The 18,087-nt window shown below is 37.5% G+C and overlaps 1 protein-coding gene across 38 annotated transcripts in view; it reads right to left on the minus strand.

Annotated features, from left to right (window-relative positions):
- Nucleotides 1–18,087, minus strand: part of PPP1R9A (protein phosphatase 1 regulatory subunit 9A) — a 349,650-nt gene that overhangs the window by 150,683 nt on the left and 180,880 nt on the right. For all 38 annotated transcript variants that reach the window (XM_086397813.1, XM_086397812.1, XM_086397811.1 and 35 more), the window contains 2 exons: nt 14,853–14,985; nt 9,533–9,653 (listed from right to left, as the gene is read on the minus strand). In XM_086397813.1, coding sequence (XP_086253939.1) covers nt 9,533–9,653; nt 14,853–14,985 — 254 coding nt within the window. The remainder of the gene's footprint in view (nt 1–9,532; nt 9,654–14,852; nt 14,986–18,087) is intronic.

The raw sequence follows: 18,087 nt of genomic DNA on the forward strand, positions 1-18,087 counted from the left end.
ACAAACAAACAAAAATCAAGGAAAGGGACATGGATCTCATTGAAATGAACGACTATAATGACACTGAGAAGTTTAAGATAAGGCCTAAGAAATGTTACTTGGATGTCTCAAAAAGGAAGTAAATAATTTTAAAGCAATAAATTTGATAGAATATTAAGGCTAGAAACTAAATACAGAATTTTACAGTGTTGTTTAAATTTTCACTTTAATTCTATTATATTTGATCATTTTTTGTTATCAGAGTGGGAAAACAGGAGAAAGTTCACTATAGTTAAGAAGTCGAATCAGCGACATAGACCACTTATTTGTAGAAATTAGCACTAATAGAACAGATGATAACACAGTAGTAAAAAAGGCAACAGGAAAAAAGCACACTGAAAATAGTTTCTAGAAAAAGAAAGAAATATAAATTGTTTTATGTAAACAACTTAAAAACAAGAAAGTATCAAGTTCTTCAAAATTTTATGACACAATATTCAGTCTTAATGAGGGTGCAGGAGACTTCTCTAGGGGCTTGCTAGGTGGTGCAACGGTAAAGAACCTGCCTTCCAATGCAGGAGATGCACAAGACTCAGGGTCAATTCCTGGGTCGGGAAGATCCCCTGGAGTAGGAAATGGCAACCCGCTGCAGTATTCTCACCTGGAGAATCCCATGGACAGAGGAGCCTGGAGGGCACAGTCCACAGGGGTCACAAAGGGTCAGATATGACTAAAGCACACACATACACACACACACACACAGCAGTGTGACACTGCTGGGGAGCATATATTGAACAACCTTTCTTAAAGGCAGGTTAGCAACGTATTTCTGCAACATTTAAAGTGCAATTCACTTTGACATAGTAACTCTGCTTCAAGGAAGTACTTTCAAAAAATTTCAGAGACATTCACAATGATTTTTACATAAAAATGCTAACCTGATCAACACCTTGAAATAATACACTACTATAACAATATGTGGGCTTCCCTCGTGGTTCAGGTGGTAAAGAATCTGTCTGCAATGCAGGAGACTGGGGTTCAATCCCTGGGTCAGGAAGATCCCCTGGAAAAAGAAATGATAATCCACTCCAGTTTTCTTGTCTGGTGAATTTCATGGACAGAAGAGCCTGGTGGGTCACAGTCCATCGGGTTGCAAGCATCAGACACAGCTTAGTGACTAAACAACAGCAATATGTAAATGGTTTACATATACAAGGACTTTGCTGGTGGCTCAGACAGTAAGGCGTCTGCCTGCAATGCAGGAGACCCAGGTTCGATCCCTGGGTTGGGAAGATCCTCTGGAGAAGGAAATGGTAACCCACTTCACTACTCTTGCCTGGAAAATCCCATGGACAGAGGAGCCTGGTAGGCTATAGTCCATGGGGTCACAAAGAGTCGGACACGATTGAGCAACTTCACTTTCACTTACATATATAATACTATGGCATAATATGTCTTTAAAGTCTGCTGTAGAAAAAGTATTTAATATGTGATATACTATTTGAGCACAGGCTCTGGAATAAGATATCCTAAGTTCACAGCTAGGCTCTTCCACTTACTTGCTATGACTATATAAGAGGAGCCATTGCTTTCTTATATATAAAACAGAAATAACAGTAATTTCATGTATTTAATCAAAGCTATTAGTGAGATTAAAAAGGTACAAAATATAAAGAACATAGCACACTGCCTGACATATAATAAGCACTCAACAAATATTGTCTTGATGAATAAAATGTATGAAAATGCATAAAGCTATATGTTCAATTGCTCTTAATTCTGTAAGAAAGTAAACCTAGGCATATGCACAGAAAAAACTATGGAAGGAAATTTGCCAGCAAGATTTTAAGCGTGGTCAACTCTACATTGTGGGATTACATGAGATTTTTATTTTCTTCTTTACACTTTCTATACTTTCCAAATTTTTAACCATAAACATGTATTACATTTATAACTTTAAAATGTTCTCTAAAATTGCTGCTGCTGCTAAGTCGCTTCAGTCGTGTCCGACTCCTAGCGACCCCATGGACTGCAGCCTACCAGGCTCCTCTGTCTATGGGATTCTCCAGGCAAGAGTACTGGAGTGGGGTGCCATTGCCTTCTCCGTCTCTAAAATTAGCACATGCTTATTTGACAAGTGATGATGGCATTTTACAGTGACTGTAGAAATAGTCTAAAAAGTTTTGCTTTAGAAGCTGGGCTGGAGGAAGCACAAGCTGGAATCAAGATTGCCTGGAGAAATATCAATTATCTCAGATATGCAAATGACACCACCCTTATGGCAGAAAGTGAAGAAGAACTAAAGAGCCTCTTGATGAAAGTGAAAGAGGAGAGTGAAAAGGTTGGCTTAAAGTCCAACATTCAGAAAACTAAGATCATGGAATCCGGTCCCATCACTTCATGGCAAATAGATGGGGAAACAGTGGCTGACTTTATTTTTTCTGGGCTCCAAAATCACTGCAGATGGTGACTGCAGCCATGAAATTAAAAGACGCTTACTCCTTGGAAGGAAAGTTATGACCAACCTAGACAGCATATTAAAAAGCAGAGACATTACTTTGCCAACAAAGGTCCGTCTAGTCAAGGCTATGGTTTTTCCAGTGGTCATGTATGGATGTGAGAGTTGGAATATGAAGAAAGCTGAGCGTCGAAGAATTGATGCTTTTGAACTGTGGTGTTGGAGAAGACTCTTGAGAGTCCCTTGGACTGCAAGGAGAAACAACCAGTCCATTCTAAAGGAGATCAGTCCTGAGTGTTCATTGGAAGGAGTGATGCTAAAGCTGAAACTCCAGTACTTTGGCCACCTGATATGAAGAGCTGATTCATTTGAAAAGACCCTGATGCTGGGAAGGATTGAGGGCAGGAGGAGAAGGGGACAACAGAGGATGAGATGGCTGGATGGCATCACTGACTCGATAAACATGGGTTTGGGTGAACTCTGGGAGTTGGTGATGGACAGGGAGGCCTGGCGTGCTGCGGTTCAAGGGGTCACAAAGAGTTGGACACAACTGAGCAACTGAACTGAACTGAACTGAAGATTATAGTCACTTGTTCTTTATTAAAGATGCAAATGTGAATAACCATAAAATAACTAGACTAAAGGTTCTGGACTCAAGAATCTATAACTGATAACCCAAAGCCAACAAGACATTTTCTCAAAATGTAAAGGGCAGGGTAATTCATACAAATGGTTTTGCGCTCTTGTTTTACAACAAATTTCACAATGCTTATCAAATATTATAAATTTAAGCATAAAATAAACAATATTTATTATTTACATTATAGCAATTCCTAATTGTCTTAATTCATCTGTGTAGGCATCCTTATGTTCATGCACACCCAAGAACCTAAAATGAGAAAATACATCTGGAAAAAGCTATAAACGGACAAAAAATGCCTGTCAACCTAGAATCCTATACACAGAGAAAATATATTTTAAAAAATCAAAGGTGAAACAAAGGCTTATTCAGATATACAAAGTTGAAAGAATTCATCACCAGCAGATCTGGTGATAAAATGGTAAAGGACATCCCGCAGGCAGAAGAAAAGTGATACTAAGTGGAAATACATATTTCACAAAGGAATAAAGAACGCTGGAAACAGAAGACAGTAGAGCTGTAAAGCACTCTGGCAACACGAACAGTGGCAACAGGTATTTGGCTGGATTTGCTCTCCAAATTCAGAGACCAGTGTAAGAAAGAGGCATCTCACAATTAAAACGCAGGTCTCTGATCCTACATAATTCTTCCTGTCTGCCTTAATACAGAGAGCATTAAGGAGATAAAGAGAGCTCAATATTATTTGATTATTATTTTCATTAAAAGGGTATTGATTTAAATTTTTTTCACATTTCAAAGTGATATTCATTAAAGAAAGGATCTAAAAGTCTGATACACAATCAAAACAAGAAAATTAAAGCCACCTTTAAATTAGAAAAGAGGGAGAGAGGGAGGGAAGTGCCACAGATTTTGCTATCTCTTTGAAGGGCATTTCAATATACCTTTTTAGAGGTAAGTTGTATGGTGATAATGTGGAGACAAACTCAAGAAACTATAAAAATGAGCAGAAGAAAGAGGAGAGGTAATAAATGATTGAACATGGGTGAGGGAATAAATAATACTAGTTACAAAAAAGGGCACTGGCTTGGGGTGACTGCAACCGTGGACTGACCCTACAACCCAGAAGGTTGTGAACATGCAGCGCATTTACTATGTAAGTGCTTACCTGGTAGGGAAAAGTTTTTTGGCATCTGATACCCACTTTGCTTGAATTTTTTACCTTGAGAGAGGGCAACTTTTAGATGCAACTTTATAAAGTAGTAACTGATAATCTCTTTCAAATCTTGGCTCATAATTAAAATAGCAGAAAAGAAGGGATGAGTCATGATAGTAAAAATTAATTGGACAGTTTCTCCTCATCAGACCATCCCAGAGTAGAAAGCTTACAGATAACATATGCTTTCCAAAATTTTTCCAGAATAGCAGAGGAAATACATGTTTATCCCTGGAAATACTGTCTACTGGAATGCAATTTACAGGAAGGTGGCTTTACAAACTGGCCACTTTGTTAACGTGTCCTGTGTATATTCATAACATTATTGCAGCAAAAATTAATGGTTAATAACTTAGTATGAGAAACGCTGGGCTGGAAGAAGCACAAGCTGGAATCAAGATTGCCAGGAGAAATAGCAATAACCTCAGATATGCAGATGATACCACCCTTATGGCAGAAAGTGAAGAGGAACTAAAAAGCCTCTTGATGAAAGTGAAAGTGGAGAGTGAAAAGGTTGGCTTAAAGCTCAACATTCAGAAAACTAAGATCATGGCATCAGGTCCCATCACTTCATGGCAAATAGATGGGGAAACAGTGAAATCAGTGTCAGACCTTATCTTTTGGGGCTCCAAAATCACTGCAGATGGTGATTGCACCCATGAAATTAAAAGATGCTTACTCTTTGGAAGGAAAGTTATGACCAACCTAGACAGCATATTCAAAAGCAGAGACATTACTTTGTCAACAAAGGTCCACCTAGTCAAGGCTATGGTTTTTCCAGTGGTCATGTATGGATGTGAGAGTTGGACTGTGAAGAAAGCTGAGCGCCAAAGAATTGATGCTTTTGAACTGTGGTGTTGGAGAAGACTCTTGAGAGTCCCTTGGACTGCAAGGAGATCCAACCAGTCCATTCTAGAGGATATCTACCCTGGGTGTTCTTTGGAAGGAATGATGCTAAAGCTGAAACTCCAGTACTTTGGCCACCTCATGTGAAGAGTTGACTCATTGGAAAAGACTCTGATGCTGGGATGGATTGGGGGCAGGCGGAAAAGGGGACGACAGAGGATGAGAGGGCTGGATGGCATCACTGACTCGATGGATATGAGTTTGAGTGAACTCCGGGAGATGGTGATGGACAGGGAGGCCTGGCATGCTGTGATTCATGGGGTCACAAAGAGTCAGACACGACTGAGTGACTGAACTGAACTGAACTGAATAGTATTTTAATAAAAATTTAGAACAAAGTGTAAATGGCTATCATGCCACTCAGCTAAATTACAAGTTACCCTCTAAATTATAAGGCAAAGTAGCACAATAAAAGAGAGAGAAAAGAACAGAAAAAGAAAATGTTAGGTCTCAAGAATAAATGTTTTGAAAGCAACTGAAACACAGGTATATTCACTTATTCAACAAATATTTAATGAGCACCTCCAACATTTCAGGTGTCATATGAAATGATACAGACAGACATGAAAACAAATTCAGAATGTTAAGATATAATATCGAATAGTAAGGGAGACCCAAAACTTTTTAACTATACTAGATACTCAGGAGATATATATCCATGGTAAATTTTTAAAACTACTCAAAACTATCTGTGATTAGTTTCTGAGACATTTGGAAGGGGTAAAAACATCACAATAAAAAACGCTTATTGTATCAGGGGTGGTAAGGGAAGAGGAGGGAGAAAAGTATTTTCTCTATATATCTGTTTATTTGACACACCTTGAAAGAAGATTGACCAAATCTGAGACAACACTGAAATCATTTTCTTAAGGAAGAGTTATCAAGAAGTTAGAAAGCTATAAGCTATAAAGCTATAATACAGCAAGCTAGAAAGCTATAGTACAGTCTTTTAAAGGTAAAAGGAACATCTAACCTGGAACTTTAATTTTGTCCACAACTGAGTTCTGAAGGGTAACTTTCGCATGGCCACATGGTGATTATTTTAGTTGCAGTTTAAACTATATGAAGTATTACATATTCTCTATAGAAAGATTAAATATTCCATATTTGCTGAAATAGAAACATAGACTAGAGCCATTCAACCCTTTGATGTATATTAATTCTAAGTTTCTTGAGAGAAAGAAAGAGGAAAAAGAGAGAGAGAGATGGGAGTGAGGTGGGAGAGGGATGAAAAGAATGGAAAACATATCTGCATAAGAACCGCATTATACTCATCATACTGTTTTGTAAATCCTTAATACAATATATTTCTATATCAGTAAGTAGAAATAACTTTCTATATCAGTAAGTATACAATATTTTTCTATATCAGTAAGTATACATGTATTGACTGGAGATAGCAACCAAAATGTTCCTTTTGTACTTTTTTTACACTGATAACTTTTGAATAGTAAATTATAAATGCTATGCAAATGAGTATACCTTTAATGGTGGAAATAAGTATAATAATTTAAAAGATGTGAACATTGCCATAATGTGACCACTTATTTTCAAATATATATATACACATATATGTGTGTGTATATATATATATATATATATATATATATAGGTCACATGATCCCAAAGATTCTCATTTCATTACCTCCAGTTGTCTTTTTTAATATATTCACTGAGGCATTTATTAAGTATTATAACAACAGCAGGATTACTGTACTAGGTAAATATTCATTTAGAAGGTCTGAGGAAATGCACACTGGGATGGGTAAAGCAAAGTTCTCATATCAATGTAATTAAAACTACACAGGAGAAAACATCAGTAAACAGGTTAACATAAAAGAAACCTAATTTTAAAAATGAGTGATACAAAAACAAATAGTTCTGAGTTTAGAAAACAGTAACTGACTAACTGGTTAATAAGAAATTTTCTTTTTTTTTCAGTGAATTGCCTTTTCACTATTTTAATGGTGTTTTTTGGAGAACAAGAGTACTTAATGTATTTATTTTTGGTCGCTCGGCATGTAGGATCCTAGCGCCCCCCCTGGGGCTGAAGCTACGCCGCACTGGAAGGGTGGAGTTTTACCCACTGGGCCACAAGACAAGACCTCAAATTTTCTACATTTTTGGCTTTAAATCAATTGGTGTTTCGGTTTGGCTTTGGGGCCTATTTACTTAAGAGAGGTGATTGATAATTAATAGTGTTTTAATATTAACTATAAGAATTATTCCCTGTCACTTTAGAACGATTTATATTTCTCACGAAACAAAGAAAAATGATGCAGATTTTGGCAAACAAATTTTAACTCTCTTGGAAGAAAGGTTCTAAATTAATAATAGGAAATACTACTGTTGCTGCTAAGTCGCTTCAGTCGTGTCCGACTCTGTGCGACCCCATAGACGGCAGCCCACCAGGCTCCCCTGTCCCTGGGATTCTCCAGGCAAGAACACTGGAGTGGGTTGCTATTTCCTTCTCCAATGCACGAAAGTGAAAAGTCAAAGTGAAGTCGCTCAGTTGTGTCTGACTCCTAGCGACCCCGAGGACTGCAGCCCACCAGGCTCCTCCATCCATGGGATTTTCCAGGCAAGAGGACTGGAGTGGGGTGCCACTTAGGAAATACTACTATCATCACAAAATACAATCTTTTATAGGAATATCTTATTTTACAGGGGAGCCTGGCATGCTGCAGTCCATGAGATTGTAAAAGAGTCGGACACGACTTAGCAACTGAACAACAACAATTATAGAATCCATTGACAGAGCAAAGAAGTTATTTCTTTCAGTAAGACAATAAATTACTTTTAAACACAAAATATTAATACCCCACTTTCTTTGTTTTAAGTATAACACCTAGTCAGCTGAAGATTCACTCAAAACATTCATTTCAGACCTTTCTTGTTCAAGTGTTCAGATCAGTTCAGTTCAGTCGCTCAGTAGTGTCCGACTCTTTGGGACCCCATGAACCGCAGCACGCCAGGCCTCCCTGTCCATCACCAACTCCTGGAGTTCACTCAAACCCATGTCCTTTGAGTCAGTGATGCCATCCAACCATCTCATCCTCTGTCGTCCCCTTCTCCTCCTGCCCTCAATCTTTCCCAGCATCAGGGTCTTTTCAAATCAGTCAGATCTTTGCATCAGGTGGCCAAAGTATTGGAGTTTCAGCTTCAAAATCAATCCTACCAATGAACACCCAGGACTGATCTCCCTTAGGATGGTCTGGTTGGATCTCCTTGCAGTCCAAAGGACTCTCAAGAGTCTTCTCGAACGTGTTATGGGAATACAAATAAGGTTACTCTGGTAAGATGTGATCCCTAACCACATAGAAAGAGATGATAATGAAGGTGTGGCTTCCTATTTAAACAAATCAATTTAGTTCCTCTGAAGGTGTGGCTTTCTATCTACATAAATCAGTTTTATTTATCAGTCCTCTATTTAAATAAATTAGTTCCTCTTGGGAAACATCTTCGGATATCAATATGTTCTTAGAATTATAAAAGAAATATTACTACTATTGGTTTCACTGGAGATTCACAAATGATTTTCAACATGGTTTATTATTTCTAGATAAGACCCTAAAAGTAATACAAACTTAAACCTGAAAAAAATCAAAGCCAGTCGTTAGTATTTAACTTTCTGAAAAAAATAAAATTAGATTTCATTGATTTTGGCACTCATATTTTTTAGTCTACTTTTATTTCTACTGCCAATCCTCTGTATCATCCCCAATTTGTTGCATCAGTAGCTAGATAAGGATTAATCAAAATCTTTTAAGATACTTATAGCTCAAGATGATGAAAGCTCGGACATAAAATATGAACATCTGAGGCTCTGGTGTGTATCCAATTATCCCAAGAGGATGTTTAACCCTCTCTGAGAGATTCCACAGGTCTAGATGGCACTCAAGAACCTATGTTTTTAGACAACACATTTTGAGAGACATTGATCTCCACAATCACCATCATTGCAGGATCCAAGTTCCTATTCTCTCTCCTACCACTGTCATTTTCAGAAGAGCCAGAACTACTATCATTTGTCTTGATATGTCTCAAGTGAAACTATATGCTGATCTCCATAGTACATATTGTCAAATGATATATACCATGTTTCTGATCACTATCCATGAGCTAGACAGATGAATGGATATATACAAAGGAAGACAGATAATAGATAACAGACCCATCCACCTATTTATCTAATATACATTAAAGAAATATATTCTGACTACAAATCAGAAAGTAATTCAAATGTCTTAACATTTTCCACATCTGAGACACACTCTGAAATTCTGTTCTAAAAAATCAAAAGAAAGCTACCAATGAAAGAAATTCCCAGAAACATTTCCCAGAAGATTTTAGATGTTAACAGTAGCTGGTTTACCTGCCGTCTCGCTGAGCAGCACCGCCTTCTGTCACTGTCTTGACAAATATCCCCAGCTTTTCAAGGCCTGCATCTGCTCCAACACCCATTCCAATAATACTTATGCCAAGTCCATCCTCATCTATGAAAAAGGAAAAAAGTGAACAACCTTAATTTTACACTCATCCATAATTAGCTTCTGAGATCTATTTGCTGCTTTTAATTTTGTTCTTTGTGAACTATACTGACATGTTTGCTTTGACAGAATTTTATCCTATGCTGGGGAGCAAGGACGTTAAATAAGATCCCTTAAAAGGCTCGTTAGTTTATTTTCACTATTGCAGTTGGCTATTCATTGTGATCCCTGGAAAAGGTAATAACTTGATTATCGAGCAATCAATCTATCTGAAAACACAGCCTAACTAAATAATACAGTATTTTTAAGCACAGAGCATACATACTCACACATATATGTATGTTTGAGTATATAATTTTAAATTACTGTGATTATAATACATCTGGAATTTCCCATCTATTTATGTGGTCTTCTTTTTCTCTTTTAACTTGGGCCACGTGCCCATTCATGTTAATAAGATGGTAAGTATCTCTCAATATTTTCCTCTGTTCTACTATACAAGCATATAAACATATGATCAGATAAAATATACACATATATGTACATATAATTGAATATACATATTATATAGTGTTTAATTTTCCTTCTTATTTCCTTTACACAAACAAGATCATATTATACCTACTTCTCTCTGCAGCTTATTTTTCTGATCCAATGATAAGATATCAACTTATATAGCCTTAAATCACTAATATCATAACAGTTCATGGTGAGAAGGTGTCATAATTTATCCAACCATTTCTCTATAAACAGGCATTCACTTCTGTTTTCATTTTATTGGACCTTTGAACAATATTGACAATCACATTTTTTAATTCAGATACAATTTTCCTTTCTGTGAACACATATATTTTAACATTAATGAAATAAAAGATACACTAGGTGCATTCCACATTTTTTGGTTAACAATCAAAGTTGTTTTCCGATAGCCTCAAAGTCTTTATAATAATGGTGCATTAGCTGTATAAAAATAGATATGAACTAATAATCAACAGTGTTGGATTGATTAAAAAAAATAAACTGGCTCATGTGCTCAATAGAATGTTTCATGCTTTTAAAAGACTCTTTAGCAATAACCTTTAATTTGCTAAGTATTTTCAGCTAGTAATTTTTTGAATAGGGTTCATCTCATTGATTATTACTTATTACTAGCTTCTGCTTTAAGTATTTCTAAGTACAATTCATAATCCTACGTTTTTAGTCTGCTGCTGCTGCTGCTGCTAAGTCGCTTCAGTCATGTCTGACTCTGTGCAACCCCAGAGACGGCAGCCCACCAGGCTCCCCCGTCCCTGGGATTCTCCAGGCAAGAATACTGTAGTGGGTTGCCATTTCCTTCTCCAATGCATGAAAGTGAAAAGTGAAAGTGAAGTCGCTCAGTCGTGTTCGACTCTTAGCGACCCCATGGACTGCAGCCCACCAGGCTCCTCCGCCCATGGGATTTTCCAGGCAAGAGTACTGGAGTGGCATATCTAAATGCTGTCTAATACTACCCCCAGACCAGACACTCACCCTGTCTACACTATATGGCTCCCCTCCCCGAGGCCCCTCTCCCGAGCTTCAGGCCCGCTGCCTCCAAGGTGCCCCCCGCCCGGCACCCTGCCCTCTGCCAGGCCACCTAAGCCCAGGGGCAGCTCCTGTGGCTTGGCACCAGGCTCCTCCCTGCCTGTCCCCACACCTCCAGGTTGTCCTCCACACTTGCCAGATTAATCCTCGCGAAGACTCACGTCGCTCTCCCACTCAGAACCTCTGAAGCCCTGCCTGGCGCACCAGTGGCTAAACTCCTTAGCTGGCATCCACAGGCCAGGCACAGGCCATCCACAATGGGCCTCGACACACACACCTGTATGTTTTTTCTCAGTGCGTGGTCGTGCATGGATAGTATTGCGTGGGTAGCCTAGTATGGATGCACATTTGTGCTTGGGCTAGCCCTGGGCTGCTACAGATTGTTTACCCACTTGGAAAATATTTTCTAAGGATAAATTCCTGGGAGTTGAATTTGTGTTTAAAGGATAGGAGGCTTTTGCTCCGTGTTGCCAAATTACCCTGTGTAAAGACTGTGCCAGTTCACATTCCCGTCACAGTCGGGCGAGGCCTGTCCCCCTGCATTCCTGCGTGTGCTGGTCTTACTGGTCCATTTTGAAATGGGGTGGCATCGCACTGCCACCACTGCACCAGTGCAGAATGCACTTAAGGCACCTAAAAAGGCGTGGGGAAAAAACATTAGAAACGTCTGAGTGGCTGTTACTGAGGTCGCCTATAAGGCAGTTATGTCTTAAAAAGATTTGGCTTAGTTGGGGAGATAAGACATATGACAAATTTTTAGTCTACATATGTTTAAAAATATGTCATTTAGCAAAAGTGTGATGTCTTTGCTCAGTTGTATGCTAAAGAAAGCTAGTACAGAGTTTGATCTCCAGCTGAAGGCACATCCACATTAATTTTAGGCATAGGTACCTCTCTGCTGTGAGAACTGTTGACGAAATGAGTGATCACTGGGGACTTTCCTTCACTCCTTACATTTAGAATATTTGCACACATCACTTTCCACATTTATTACATTCTAATTGTTTCCCTGGTATAGGTATTCATATTCATTAAGAGGCATTCTCGTTCTAAAACTTTCCTACATTCGCTATAGCTTTACAGTTTCTCCCTAGAATGAGGTTTCTTATGCATAAGAAGGTCAGATCTGTGCTGAAAGCTCTTCCTCATTGGTTACATGTATATAGTTGCTTCTGTTACATAAATTCTCTTATGTGTATAAAAGTCAGCTGTATTCAGAATTATTGCACATATTTATCACATTCATAGGATTTCTCTAGAGTGTGAATGTTTATATTTATGAAGGGATTAATAATGCCCAAAAGCCTTCCCAGTGTTTACATTTAGTGAGTTTGCTCTTGTGTTGTTTCAGAGATGATCGCTGTAGACTTTTCCACATTGAATAATGGTGCAGGGTTTATATCCTGTATGAAATCTTTGGTGAATATTAAGTATTAGGGGGATTCTTATTCGTATTCATTGTATTTACAGAGCTTTTGTTCATTATGAATTAACACATATCAAGCCAACGTTAAGTTACCATACTCGGTATACTCAAAGGGCTCCTCTCAAATGTGGATTCTCTGTACTACTATGCCATTTAATGGTTTCTACCAACAAATATCCTGCATGAAAATTATATCTTAGTTTTTAAATCTGTTTTCTCTCCCTGGACTCAGGTTTTAGTAAAATCATCTCCCTTCCTTTCATAGCTCCTCTTGATGCTCTAACTGGAAAATTACTCAGTCTTGCAAAGATAAAAATGCAACTGTGGGCAAAGCAGTATGTTGGCTTGAGCCACTCTCAACTCAGTGCAGACCACTTGAAAGACATGGCGATAACTGAAAGAAAGGTAAAGGAAGAGTACAATCAACCCAGAGATCCGTTGACTGATTGATTGTACAGCTTCTCTGAGATGGCAGGCATGGGTGAAGTCCAGAGCCACACGCTTGAAGGCTTTGATTTCTGTGGTTGCACCATCAAGAACCCAGCAGCCACCGTGTCTTCCTCTGTATATATTCTACTAGGAACAGGCAGAGCACGAAGTATGCAAAACATCCAGGAAAAGATGGAAAAGACTCAAAGGCTATGTTAGAAAGATGCTGACACCACCTTCTGGAGCTCAGAGCTTATTTTCTCTACCAGGAAAAAAGATCTCATGTTGGTTCAGCATTCCCCTCACAACTAGTGAGGTTTGAGCTTGTATTCATAGGAATGTGGGTCATTCAATTTCCTCTAAAGTAAAGTACCAATTTTTCTAATGAGTTTTGCCTGTCTCTTTCATCCTGATAATTTACAGACTCTTAGAATATTATAGCTATTAACTCCATGTCACCTATAATGAATATTTCCCCTCCTAAATATATCACTTATCTGTTGGCTTTGTTTGACAATATTGCCTTCAAAAGTTTAAAATTTTGAATGAGTGAATTGGACCATCTTTCTTTTATAATTTCTGATTTTCCAAACGGTTAAGCCCTTCCTCCCAGAAGCCCAGATGTAGATATACGTTTTCATAAAATATCTTTGTTTTTTAAATATTTTATTATTTAATTCATGTAGTTTAGCTTTCTATGTGATATAATGAAAATGAAGTTTTCCCAACTTAACATTCTTTCAGATAGATCCTCAGTTATGCCAGAACAATTTGTAAAGTACCCTGTTACTCCTAGAGTATCTCACATGTCAAGTTATTAAATTTTCATGCACACTAACATCATTCTCTGGACCTTGTAATTTGTTTCAATGATCAACTGCTGTATGATTACAATTTGTTCTGACTATCGAGGATTTACATTACATTCAGATATTTGGGAAATTAAATTCTTTCACTTTCTTTTCCATACTTCTCTTAGGTCTGTATTTTTCCATGTAAAATTTAGTACTGTATTATGCTATCCCCTCTCCCAATGTAACTGATGACAGTTCTATTTGAATTGCATTAAATTTATATATTACTTTATCAGGATCGAAGATACCTATCAGATATAGGAGAGACTTTCCTATACTGAGTCTTCCCATCCAAGAATGCAGAATATCTATTTGCTTAGATCCTGTATCTTTAATCAAGATCTTCAATCAGGATCCTATATCTTTAATGGGCTTCCCTGGTGGCTCAGCTGGTAAAGAATCCTCCTGCAATCCAGGAGACTTGGGTTCGATGCCTCAGTTGGGAGGATCCCCTGGAGAATGGAACGGTTACCTACTCCAGTATTTTGGCCAGGAGAATTCCATCGGGTCACAAAGAGTCGAGCGTGACTGAGCAGCTTGCACTTCCACTTTTGTATCTTTAATAACCCCAAACAACCACCTAGCCCAAGCTCTCACTTATAGCAACTCTGCCTGGACTCTTCACATGCACCAGTGGTTTGCAGGAATACAAGAAAACATCAGACCTCATCCACCCTTCCCTACTCCTAGTCACAAATCCAGCCAACTAAAGTAGATGGGTTTCAGGAGAGATGGTAAGGGAGGAGTCTTTCAATATATCATCTATATAGAACTCATATAAACTGTTTTGAAATTTAAAAAATAAAACTTTCCATGAGAATGAAAACTTTTTCCAATCCTTAGGGGGAAAAAAAGGCTATACTTAGGAAAAATAAAGTCATTTCTATGCTATTAGAATACCAGCATAACATTAACATTGCAGAGCTCATATACCTTTTTCTAGTTCCACTGGGAAAAGTTCCAGCTTTTCTACACGTTTTTCAAGTTCATACTCAGCCGAAGCAGCCACGGGGTCAACTTCATCATTCCTCCTGTCATAATCTTCATTGGAGTATGTGCTGAAGACCTGTAGTAAGATGTCAACAATAAGATGAAAATCCAGAAAAGACAGCTTTCTTAATTTAAAAAAATTCTGCTAAGTATCCAAAACTACATACGTTACAAATTTTGTATGAAGAATTTCTTCTAAACAACTGTTTTGTCATCAAATCAATAGAAATGTTAGGAAAAGGAAAATGGAATCAGAATAAAAGTAACTCACTAATTTAAAAATGTACCACTTTGAATAATTTGAGAGACAAGAGTAACCAGCAGCTAATCATTACATGGTTATCAATATTTATCACTTTTTACAGAATCAGGCTATACCATATTAGCAGCAATAAAACTAAGGTAAAGCATCTTGAGCATGCTGCTAGAGCAAATGCCCATGCGGAATCCATTTCATGCCTGTCTTGTGGAAGCCCTGGTGTTGTAGTGTGCTGGTACTAGAATTATATGGAAACACAGAATCACCGAAACTGACTTCTGTTCTATACTGTACCGGGCAGTGTTAAGCTCTCATTTGTCATCTCTCATTTTACTTGCATGCAAATATACATTAAATTCTCATTGAACATTTTAATGAAATCACTATCAAAATATTGCTGAAGATCTGCAGAAAAAATAGAATATTGGTACGTCTTTCTTCCTGACCTAAGTCATTCAAAAGATCATTATATGTGGTCTTCAAATGTAGCCATAAGGAACTTATTGTCCTTATTTCTGCTGAAATATTTGATTTATTTTAAAAGTAACTGGAACTTGGTTTATAATCCCTCACTTAATACATTGAAGAATATTTAAAAGAAAGAAATATATAATTCATCAAACCAAATTAATTTACATGATAAAAACTGACATTTTCAATTAAATTCAATAGTTATAAAGTATTCAAACTGTGCCTGACAAAACTCTGTCATGTCCTCCAAAACTTAAAATCTCAGAGTGAGCAGTTTTTTAAAAAATATACATAAAAAGTGACAATAAACGTAGAAAGCAGGACTGAAGGTCAGAGATGGAAGAAATCAAGCCTATTGTCTATAAAGCCGGCCCTGCTAGTCCAGATGTGGTTTACATTCATATTACTGGAAAACTGGCAGCTCTTACATGCTATATGTGGTAATCTATAAACCAGAAATACATATTGGATACACGGAAACAGATGTAGTGTGGTTCCTAATTCTACACACTTCTCAAAATCATGTCATTTATAGTCTTTGTTCCTGACTTTCAACATGTTTTCATAGCCATGTACCATTCACAGTTGGTCTTTACCACATTTCTCCACCAAAATAAACATTTCTGCATCAAAAGGAACACTTCTAGACTATGGGGTTCATATCTTTTAAATTTATCTTTTCATAAAATATGCTTCCTATGCCCCTTCCATAGAACCTTCTAGTGTTTTTCTTAAATTGTCAGGTTTATGACTTTATCTAAGATAGCCTTTTTGATCTTTCACTTCCCTTATATGTTTTGGTAATCATTAATTCATATATATTCATGCATCAAAAATGTATACAGTACCAGCTCTATGCTAGACATTATGCTAGACACAAAAGAAAGCACAATCTCAAGAAGCTCACAGTTTAGTAGGAAGACAGAAATAAAAATAAACAACTACCACATATGTGATAATTGATGTGACAAAAGAATATACCAAGCAATTTTTTTATCGTTCAGAGAAAGGGAATAATTTCATGGAAGGGGAACTATCTGAGCTGAATCCTAAAGAATAAACAAGGATTCATATATTCAAATGTAGAAGAAGTGAAATATGTATTTCAAATATAAGACACTATAAAAAATCTGTATCTTCTGGAAAACATGGACAATTGAACGGATCACAATATAGCATGCCTAGATAAACAAACTTTAATAACACACACAAAAGGTAATTGGATCTGGAACATACATGTCCTGGAAACTATTGGCAGTGATGATTGGAAATTATTCCATTAATGTCTGCCACTCTACTTTTGCTAATAGGTTCAATTATATGATTGCTAAACAAAGATTCAAATGACATTAATACCACAACATAACTCAATTTTACTCCTGCATTTAATACGTTTATAACAGAATGTATATGTATTTTTATATATGTATATAAGTGTATGTATGTGTATATACACTGGAAGTGAGAAATAGATTTGAGGGACTAGATCTGATAGACAGAGTGCCTGATGAACTATGGACGGAGGTTCGTGACATTCTACAGGAGACAGGGATCAAGACCAACTCCAAGAAAAAGAAATGAAAAAAAGCAAAATGGCTGTCTGGGGAGGCCTTACAAATAGCTGTGAAAAGAAGAGAAGCAAAAAGCAAAGGAGAAAAGGAAAGATATACCCATTTGAATACAGAGTTCCAAAGAATAGCAAGGAGAGATAAGAAAGCCTTCCTCAGCAATCAATGCAAAGAAATAGAGGAAAATGATAGACTGGGGAAGACTAGAGATCTCTTCAAGAAAATTAGAGATACCAAGGGAACACTTCATGCAAAGATGGGCTCAATAAAGGACAGAAATGGTATGGATCTAACAGAAGCAGAAGAAATTAAGAAAAGGTGGCAAGAATACACAGAAGAAATATACAAAAAAGATCTTCATGAACCAGATAATCATGAAGGTGTGATCACTCACCTAGAGCCAGACATCCTGGAATGTGAAGTCAAGTGGGCCTTAGGAAGCATCACTACGAACAAAGCTACTGGAGGTGATGGAATTCCAGTGGAGCTCTTTCAAATCCTGAAAGATGATGCTGTGCAAGTGCTGCACTCAATATGCCAGCAAATTTGGAAAACTCAGCAGTGGCCACACAACTGGAAAAGGTCAGTTTTCATTCCAATCCCAAAGAATGGCAATGCCAAAGAATACTCAAACTACCACATAATTGCACTCATCTCACATGCTAGTAAAGTAATGCTCAAAATTCTCCAAGCCAGGCTTCAGCAATACGTGAACCGTGAACTTCCAGATGTCAAGCTGGATTTAGAAAAGGCAGAGGAACCAGAGATCAAATTGCAAACATCCACTGGATCGTGGAAAAAGCAAGAGAGTTCCAGAAAAACATCTATTTCTGCTTTATTGACTATGCCAAAGCCTTTGACTGTGTGGATCACAATAAAC

This window comes from Bos grunniens, chromosome 4 (genome assembly GCF_055505025.1).
Source record: "Bos grunniens cultivar Pamir isolate PY7600 chromosome 4, Bosgru_T2T1.0, whole genome shotgun sequence".
Taxonomy (NCBI): Eukaryota; Metazoa; Chordata; class Mammalia; order Artiodactyla; family Bovidae; genus Bos; species Bos grunniens.